At 37.1% G+C, this 9856-nt stretch overlaps 1 protein-coding gene across 1 annotated transcript in view; it reads left to right on the forward strand.

The window, feature by feature from the left end:
- The window catches only part of DUT (deoxyuridine triphosphatase), a 9790-nt gene extending 334 nt beyond the window's left edge, over positions 1-9456 (forward strand). Inside the window, exons 2-6 of the mRNA XM_008945454.1 lie at positions 1297-1388; positions 2420-2464; positions 7857-7931; positions 8856-8926; positions 9400-9456. Coding sequence (XP_008943702.1) covers positions 1297-1388; positions 2420-2464; positions 7857-7931; positions 8856-8926; positions 9400-9456 — 340 coding nt within the window. The remainder of the gene's footprint in view (positions 1-1296; positions 1389-2419; positions 2465-7856; positions 7932-8855; positions 8927-9399) is intronic.
- Positions 9457-9856: the final 400 nt, after the last annotated feature.

The following is a 9856-nucleotide window of genomic DNA, read 5'->3' on the forward strand; positions in this document are numbered from 1 at the left end:
AGAGCCCGAGGCGGCCAGAGCAGGCCTGGTCGTTGTCCCCTTTGCTCCTCCATCCCGCCCCGCTTCCAGAGACCCGCGGCCCAGCCATCAGGTAGCGATGCAGCAAAGTCAGGCCGGACACGTCTGCCGGAGTCTCTGTCCGTGCCAGCGGTGACTTGGTGCCTTCCTACTGAAAGAAGGAATGGTAGCATATGGGGGCCCTCCTTGCCAGCGCTTTTCTGCTATTCTCTTGGGTGCGTCTGCCAAACGAAGTTGTGGCAGTTTGATAATGCTCCTAACTGGGAACATGTGGGTTGCTCCACAGACTTAGGGTGTTGTTCCCTTCGGCCGATAATAACCATTGTTCAAAGATGTTCACTGCGTTCAGGAATATCTGCAGCTAAGCTTGTGGTTGCTTGTGTAGCGTTTCTGTGATCGAGTACAATCGCTAGTTATACCTGAACTCCACTGTGACCTCCTCTACCTTCCCTTTTATAGTATTAGAATAACCAGCCTGTCTTTTTCTTCCTTTGCCTGTCTGACTTTCTTCCTGAAGCTTTGCTTCACCACACTTGACTCTTTTCTTTTGTATTCCTTCTGTCGTACCAGGTTTCTGTTCTTGTTCCTGTGCTGCACTACACACGTGAAGAAAAAAGGCCATTTCACAAAAAACGTTTCAGTGCTTCCCAATATTTAAAAATCAGTTCATCAAGGCCAAGATATGCTTGCCTCGAACAAGTAGGACAGTCTCACTGTGGTGGTGTCACCAATGCCTACCATTAAGCCTCCAGCTGGGTAGCTTCAGAAAGTTCTAAAATCTAGTTTGCAGTTCCCAGCAGAATCATGTGAATTGGGAACTTCTGACCTGACCAGAAATATACCATTGTTGCTAAAATTTAACTCAGTTATTATTGGTATTGATTACAACTGGTTCACCTGCTGTAGAAAGCCTAATCAGAAGAGTATTATCCTTAAAGTTCCTGCTTTTGCACAAAAATTGCACAAGCTCATTCACCTAATGGTTAGATTTAAACTTTTTTTTTTTTTAATCTTACCAGTTAGTAAACATTTAAAACTAACAATCTTAAGACTATGCTGTTCAAATTACACTACTGATATCTTAAACTAGTGTCATCAAATTGGGATTATCAGATGTTTTAGAATCTGGATTAGGTTTTTGCAAATCTGTAAATATTTCTTTTGTAAATTCTATGGTATAAATTCCCAGCAAGAGTAATTCTGGGTAATTTTGGACCTTAAGTTAGAGAATAAAATTTTCAAAGTATTCTATATAAACTATTTTTTTCTTTTATGTAGTGCCTATGACTGTGTGATACCACCCATGGAAAAGGCTGTAGTGAAAACAGATATTCAAATTGCACTTCCTTCTGGATGCTATGGCCGAGTAGGTGAGTAACCAAGTTTTAAAAAAGGTTGCAGAGTCACTGCAGAACAGGTTTGACACTATCTTCACATTTAGATTTCACCTGAAGCTTTCAGGATTAGTCTGCACACAAAAAGGTGTTACATGGCTGTGTGATGTAGCAAGCCTCATAGTGGACAGGTCCTGTTAAATACATTTGAGGTTTGGCATGTGCCAAATGACAAAAAGATGATTAGCAAAAAAATTTCACAATTACATACAATTTTTTAGGTTATGCAATGGTTCATTGTTTCTCTGCAGTTTCAGAATTCAAATCACAAAGACCAGTCAGTAATGGACATGCAGAAAATACACCACTGGATGTTTAAAAAGTACCCCTCCAGTAAGAGTCTTACTGTAGCAGAAAGGTCTACTTTTTGTGACAGAATACTTGAGAGAACTTGTACAAGACGTTTTGTTTTGCAGATTCTTTTTCTGAATTAGATGTAAATTTTTAGAGTAAAAAAAAGCAATAGCCACTCCAGTGGAAGAGTGTGATCAGAATTTGCTGTGCTTTTTCATCTGAAAGGAGAAAGCATGTGCATTTCTCTTATCCCAAGGCAAATTTTGAAGAGACTAACATTTTGGCACCTCATCAAAATAGGCTAAGGTAAGTAAAGAATTTTCCATTGTAACTTGAATGGATTGACCCGACAGTTTTTTGAGATTATTCCAAACCAGTTTTAGCTGACAAACATAAACCAAGGTTAGATAGTCATTGTCCACTCCAGTCACCTTCCTTGGAGACCCCTACTCTGCAATTGCTGGTCTAAACAAAGATATACTTATATCACTGAAATAGTGCTATTTTATTGTAGGCTGTAGCAGCTGTTATTTGTTTAGTATATACATTATCACTTACAGTTGTTCCTGTAAAGTCATTTTTATTTTAGACTGTGGAAATACTTCTTGCTGCCACAACTCTGTGAAAACACACTATGTAACCTATAAATATTGTGTAAGAGTTTTAAGATAAATAAATTATTATACTTACAAAAGAAATGTCTTGTTTTCTAGCACCGCGTTCTGGTTTAGCTGCAAAGCACTTCATAGATGTTGGTGGTAAGACTTTTGTTCTTTATACTAAGACTTTGTAGATCTTGACTGCGGAAGTGCCTTAATTTCACGTGGTAATATGCATACTTAAATAATGCTAGCTTTGTTGGTTGTCTGTCAAAAGGAGATAACTGGATAATACCTCAGAGAGACAGTGCATTATAATTGTTTTAAGACTTGCTGAATTATAGAAATATTACTGATTTTTTTTTTTAATAATAACCATATTGTACTTTTTTGGGTAATGCATGGCATAGAAATTTGTTGTTGTTTGTTTAAGCTTTAAAGATTTTTTTTCCCCTACAATCTGCTTTCTCCATTTTGACTAAACACCATTACTGTGAGTATAACTGACTGTTAGGATGAAAAGAGGTTTAGTTTACTCTCACTGATGAAAATGCAACAGATTTTGTAAAGCAAATGAAATTTAAACTCATAACTTTCTGCATAACTGACTTAAAAATTGAAAGTCTTTTGAAAGAAATAAAACTAAAATCTACTTTCAACAAGCCTTTACTTTTTTGTTGTTGTTCAGTAGTAGCAACAGATTTGTTTTGAACAACGGAGTGGTTTTTAAAAATATTCTGAGCTTTCCTTTAATTAGAAATTCACAGATATCTCTGCGAAAACGACTCTTATAGTCATATATGATATATAACCAGAAGCCTTTGTGATAGCCTCACTGACCTTTTGCCATATCCCCCTAACTGGAACATGAAGTAAGTGATGTTTAAGGTTCAATTCCAGTTTTGCAGCAGGGCTGATCAGAACACGGGCAGATTCTCCAAGTGCTGTATTAGAAAATGGCATCTATGTTGCAGTTGTTCTCACCAGTAAGATTACTGGGGAATTATTTTGAGTACAGCTGTGTCCATAGCAATTTAACTAGGAGTAAATGTGTATTACGTTGTTCTAATTGTACACGAGTAAGTTAAGTAAAATGTTTTCTGCCCCTTAAACCCCTAAGCAATTGTTTTTTTCTGGCAATAGATTGTAGTAAAAGAATCAAAACCTGAATTTCAGATGTAATGACGTGAAGATGCATCTAATAGGTATCTTGGTGGCCAAGAGAGCACTTTTTTTTGCAAGCATATTATAATTTGAGTCATAATGAAAGCTGACAAGAAAAGTTTGCTGAAAAGTTGGGGCCTTTTTCCCTTTTTGCTGGGTTTTTAGAGATTTTTTTTGGGTGGTTTTTGAACCCCTCCCAATGTTAAACAAAACAGGCTACTTTCGAACACTGGTACTTAGCCTTTACTAGCTTATAGGCTTGGCTCTGGACATGAGGAAGGGTGACTTTAGGCACCCTTCTCTTTCTGATGCCAAGCCAGCCACAAAGCAAAGGAATTCCCAGTGTAATTTAGAGCTACTGCAGAACTAATTTATCTGCTTCATAGCATATCAAAGTCTAGCTGTGCCTGTGACACAGTTGTGATACCCGAGGTTAAAGGAGAGCATCTGTGCCAGCTATGTGTCATTGAGGCTCACACATGAATTGATTCTTGCATGTCTGTTCCACTAAGGGTTTTTCAGTGTTACTGGGTACCATAGTAAAGAGTGCTAAGATGGGAATCAAAGATTCTCTCACCCCTACAATTCTCTGTAGTTTACATGGTTTACTAAAGTGTTTCTTTAAAGTGATATTTCTACAACTATTTTTTGTTTATATGAAAAAGAGATATTCTGTAACAGTCTTTTCACTCTGAAAGTTAAACTTGGAAATACCAGAAGGCAATCAGCAGTGTTTAGCAGGATGACCTGTGTTCAGATTTTAAAATCAGCTGAGAGTTGACAAACCATGAGTGAAAACTATTATTGACAGTTAATAGAGCACTTAGTAACAAAAAAAAATCAAAACAAAGGAAAACAAAAAACCCACATCAAAAACCCTAAAAAAAAAAACCAAAACAACTGTTCCATAATTTTAATTTCTGGAGAAGTACTGTCATTATGAGAGCATTAGCCATTCAAGTAAAAATACATTGCCAGAAGTCCTAGGAGTCAGGGAGAAAAATTGGGATCATGCAAGAATATGTTTAGAATTCCCATCTGCTAGGTATGGATACTCTCCCCACAAGTAACATGCCAGACTTCTGACAAGGTACAAAAATGTCAGACTGCCGATCCCAGTGCATGAATTTTCTAACAGTGACTTAGATGCTTTCCACCCAGTACCCATCATGTAGAAAAGTGCCTTAGTCCTCAGAAACGTATATAATTACTGCAACTTGGCATTCCAGAAGAACAGAATGCCAAGGGTATTAACACGTTTTGCTCATACATACGGTTACACAGAGTGAGTTTGTGACCCTGAACAGAAGGAAACAGCACCTGGGCCGTATTTTCCTGTGTGTTGCAAGGATTATATATTCTTTAATACAAATAGCATAGTTTGAACTCAAAATCCACACGGTGGTTAAACTCAGTAAGACCATGTCAACAGAGGTATAATACATTTGAAGAGAAAGTGATTGGTAGGGAATTCATTTCACAACACCTTTACCCAGCTGTGCCTAGAATGGAATTCAGAATTACCATGGCTTCAACAGCATTTTCAGTCACTCAGCACAGCATTAGACTAATTGTTTTGGCCACAAAACATACTTTTAAATGTTATTTTCCTAGTACGTAGCTTCAGCTCTCATTGCAAGCTTTGTTTGTATTGGGTGTGCTTTTCTTCAGATTTCTTTCAGTTAATTCCAGAAAAAATGTGACATGCAAGAGTTTCTTACATGTATAATCTAACCATACTACTTTAATTGGTACATTTTTTACATATAAAAGCATAATCTCCATTTCAATAGAATTAGTAATCTGTAGTAATCAGTTTTGAGTATTCTGTTATAATATAGTATTCTACTCTGATATAACACAAATAAAATTAGCCCTTGTTATGCTAAATTAGCAAATTCCATTATCAATCTATAATGTATGGCAACACCTATACCAGCATATAGTCTGAAAAATGTTGTCTTAGCTGTACAGAAACACTTGAGAATGTTTTGTTGAATTAAAAACTTTTCCAATGAGCTAATGATCTTTTTTATATGCATTTATGAGCATATGTGTATATTTTTATGTGGTAAATTTGAATTCTGGCTTTCAGCTCTCCAGGTGATTGACTCAGTTGAACAAATACACCAAAATAATGGGCAACTGACTGCAGAACTTGAGTGATGCTTAAAATGATTGGTACTGCAAACTACAAGTTGTTTGAATCTCTCTTTGTTATGCATCTGTGTAACATGGACTCGGTGTCCACGATTGTATAAAACAATACAAACCACTTGTGGAGCACTCGTCAGTGTACGCTTTGTGTCACCCCTGCTTTACCAATTCTATAGGGGCTCTAGATTATCTGAGATTTTAAAAAGGAGGAAGGAGTAGTATGCTAGAAGAAGGCAAAATTTTCATGTTACTGTTTTGTAGTTCAGCTTTTTTGCTTATACCCTTTGACACATGCATAGGATTTGATTATTATATTTTAAGTAATGAATTGGCACACTGAACTGTGGTAGAAATAGTGCAAGAAAGCTCTGTGATCACCAGTGTGGGTGGTGTACTGCGAGTCTCAGTTTAACCAACATGTAGCTCACTTTTTGGAAGCTGGTCTAACCTAAACCAAACAAGCAGTACAAGACCTGTGCATGTGGCTTTGGTACAGCAATCTCTCTGAATCAACTGAATTGAATACTACAGTCAATAATTTTTTAAATTATTTTTTGATTCTGGAAAATGTTAGTGCACAGCAATCCTTCTGCTTTGGTCACTGTTACTTTTGACAGTGCTCTGTAACTAGGGTCCCTTTAAGCAATTGCATACAGTTAAAAACCAGTGAGTTAACTGGAGAACTGTATGTGTTTGTGAATTTTCAGAACTTGGGGGATACTCCCAGTGTTATTAGCACTTCAGCTAGGGACCTAGCTAGAACTAGTGCAGAGATTGTACAGTATCTATGGGCCATATGTATCACAATAATTTCACACAGCTGAAGGAACTAAGAAAAAAAACACATCCATTTTCTATTCATTCAAATGACAATGACAAATTTTAATGTCATTACATTAAAATAACATATAATTTTAATATTTGAATTATTTCTGCAATACTTGTCCGCAAGGAAAGCGAAACTGCAGTTTTTCTACTGGAAATGTTCTTACTGTATTTGAGAGAAAAAACCCTAAGAAGCAGAATATGATTATTTTAATGACTATCGGTAGATAATCTCCCTACATATGTAGTTGTTCTGCCAATGACCAGGCCCAACAAAAATGATAGCACCAGCAGGAAGAGAATCCAATATGCAGACTGTATTGTAAACAAAAACATTATAATATGAATGACCCCTGGGGGTGCAAACAGATCAATCAGCTGGTACATAATTGACACCACCCCCAACGATCCCACAAAAGATGTGACTCGGCCCACAACAGGTGGTACAAACAGAGAACCAAGGGCTCCCATAGTTGGCATGGGAAACAGCCAGACCAGCAAGCTGAACACATAAGAGAAAGGTGCCCACATGGCGACTCTCACCCGATCAGCCTGCATTCACAAAGGTCTAAACAGAGTGGGGCCCAGCTCCAGGAGAGTCAGGAGGTCTGCCCTGAACCAGGGTGCTCTGGGGAGTGCACTCCACAGACAGACACTCCTGACTCCCTGCAAGTGGTCCCAGCTTTTATCCCCAAGCAGACACCGGACCTTTGTCAACTCAATGTGGGACCCCTGGGGCTCATTTCCCTTCTGGCTCTCCCTGCAGGGCCGGCCGCACCCTGGGGGGAAGCTATAAGGCAAACTCACCCCCTCTTTATGAAGGGCTGTGGGAATCACCCGTATGTCAACCTTAATTCGGGGCTCGGGGTTCAAACCCCAGCATTTCAGTAGTTAATACAGTTACATAAAACATAAAAGCAAGTTTGTTTTGCAGTATTACATTGAATGTAGCTGAATGACAATCTATTTTTTAAAGTTTTGGTTCTGTTACCCTGCCTGAGATATGGGATTTGGATCTGTGCAAATCCATAACTTTTAAATCAAATGTTAGAGTTAAGAACAGATTTTTGTTTGACACTCAAAGAGCTGAAGTTAGCAGAACAAATGGAGCCTGAATTTTGTCCAGCTGTCTTGATTTCAAATAAGGTATTACAACTAAAATTAGTAGTACAGTGGTAAAACACTTCTTGATATGTGATGGTGTTTTTCAGTTCTTTTTGCAAGATTGATTAGCATTTTTAGCTACTTCAGTGTCTTTATGTATATTAATTGTGCATGAGCAGTATAAGCATATCAATATGAGATACTGCAATAATCTACTGATCTTAAATCTCATCTAATTTACTTACCTAATATACTGACAATATTTGTTAACTAGATATCTCTCAATTCTTTCTTATGACAGCTGGTGTTATTGATGAAGATTACAGGGGAAATGTTGGTGTGGTACTCTTCAACTTTGGGAAAGAGAATTTTGAAGGCAAGTGTTAAGCTTGGCAGAGTCTGTTTTCAGCCATCTGACTGGAAATGAAAAACTAAATTTTCTTTAAAAGTCTATGAAAAGTTAGAATTAACTGAGAACATTTTTCTTCTTACAGTTAACAAAAATATGGAACTTAACAATGTCCTGTTAAGGAAAAAAAAAATTATTCCACTCCTGGCAAATGAAGCTGCATGCAAAAAAAAAACTAAACCCAAACCAAAAACTAAGCCCCAAACATACCACCACCACAAAACCAAGGGGGAAAAGCCCTGCTTCCGTAAGCTTTAGATTCACAAGCTGTACTCAAGTGCAACTTTGTATCGTTTCTTCCTTGCACTGAAAAAAAAATTGTGTAGCTGAGCAGTACTTGAGATTAAAAACTCCAGGATCCTGGTAAAGGCCGAATAAAGGTATGACACTCCCTTCATTATGCTGTCTTTCTGCAAACAGTTTCAAGCTTCCGGGCCCAGTTACAATATTGCCAGTGGTTTTGCAGTCTTTTCTGCAACTTCACAACCAAAGCTGCTTCTAGAAGTTCTGTGAGCAAGACTGGGTTCCAATCAGAAATTTTGTTTACCTCTTGCTAATTCAAAGTTCCTGGCTCTAGTTTACAAAAGGAGCCACATTATACATACAGCTGTCTCCATCTCTGCAGTACTTCTGCATAATGACACTTAAGATGTCACAGTATGGCAGCAGAAATGAGGGGAGGTGCCTTGAGCTGGTCCTGCTGCTGAAACTTCACCTTTAAAAGGACTAAGCACAAGTTTGTCTTAATCTGAATTTTTTTGGGTCTATTAAGATCTGCTTAATTACGTTTCAAGTAAGTGTTTCTACTTCAGTACGTTCTGATACTCCTGAAAGCATCAAAATTTACTTCACTTTTTTCAAGGAACTAACAATATTTTAAATTCATTGCAGTTAAAAAGGGGGATAGAATTGCTCAGCTCATCTGTGAACGCATTTGCTATCCTGAGCTAGAAGAAGTTCAAGTGAGTTGCCAAAAGAAAATATTTCTGTTATTTTCAATAATTAGTAGCTTAAGATAGTTATATATAAGCTGAAATTTGTCATTGGTATAGCTAAATACTTCACCTTAAAAATACTTCAGGTGTTAAAACTACAGATTAGCATTGCTACCTGAATAAAAATCTTGATGCTTTGAATGCATTTATGTAGGGTTTTTGTGTTTTGTTGATTTTTTTTCAGTTGTTTGTTTGTGTTTGTCTTTTTTAGTTTTCATAGTTACTGGTACTTGAGAAATACTGTAGTATATACTCAAAACGTCTCACAATGTGGGATTTGTTTAAACTTGTGCAAAAGTATTCTAAAATATGTCTTACAAATTTGTTCAGTTTCTCTTGTTATGAGTAAGTGTGCCTTCCTCTATAACAGACAGTATCTGTTGTATAGAAACAAAAGGCAAGTTAAGGCACTAAACCAACTTAAAATTTATGTCTTTCAGACTCTAGATGATACGGAGCGTGGCGAAAATGGCTTTGGCTCTACTGGAAAGAACTGAAAATTATTTGAATATGCTTTCTATGTTGTTTTTGTTTTGGTTTACATGGTTTTGAATTTGCATTTGAATTAAAAGCAGTTGCATTTTTGAGTACATTAAAGTTTTATTCAGACTTCCCTGTATCTGTCCTTGCTATTTTTATAGCCAATGAATTCATCTGCATTATGGGTAAATGTGCATGACTGACTTGATTGATTAGTTGATGGATTCTTGTTTCTTTTTAGATGTTTGATCCTCAGTAATCAGAACTCATTGTTTATGTGCTGATTTTACTCTAATAAATGAAGAAATAACTTCATGATTTGATTTGATTCACCCAAACTAAAATGGCTGATTGTTTCCTTGTCAGTCTGTGTTAATCTTCTGAAAGCTATCTTCCACATAGCTCAGTATTTCCTGC

This window comes from Merops nubicus, unplaced genomic scaffold, assembly GCF_000691845.1.
Source record: "Merops nubicus isolate BGI_N331 unplaced genomic scaffold, ASM69184v1 scaffold50358, whole genome shotgun sequence".
Taxonomy (NCBI): Eukaryota; Metazoa; Chordata; class Aves; order Coraciiformes; family Meropidae; genus Merops; species Merops nubicus.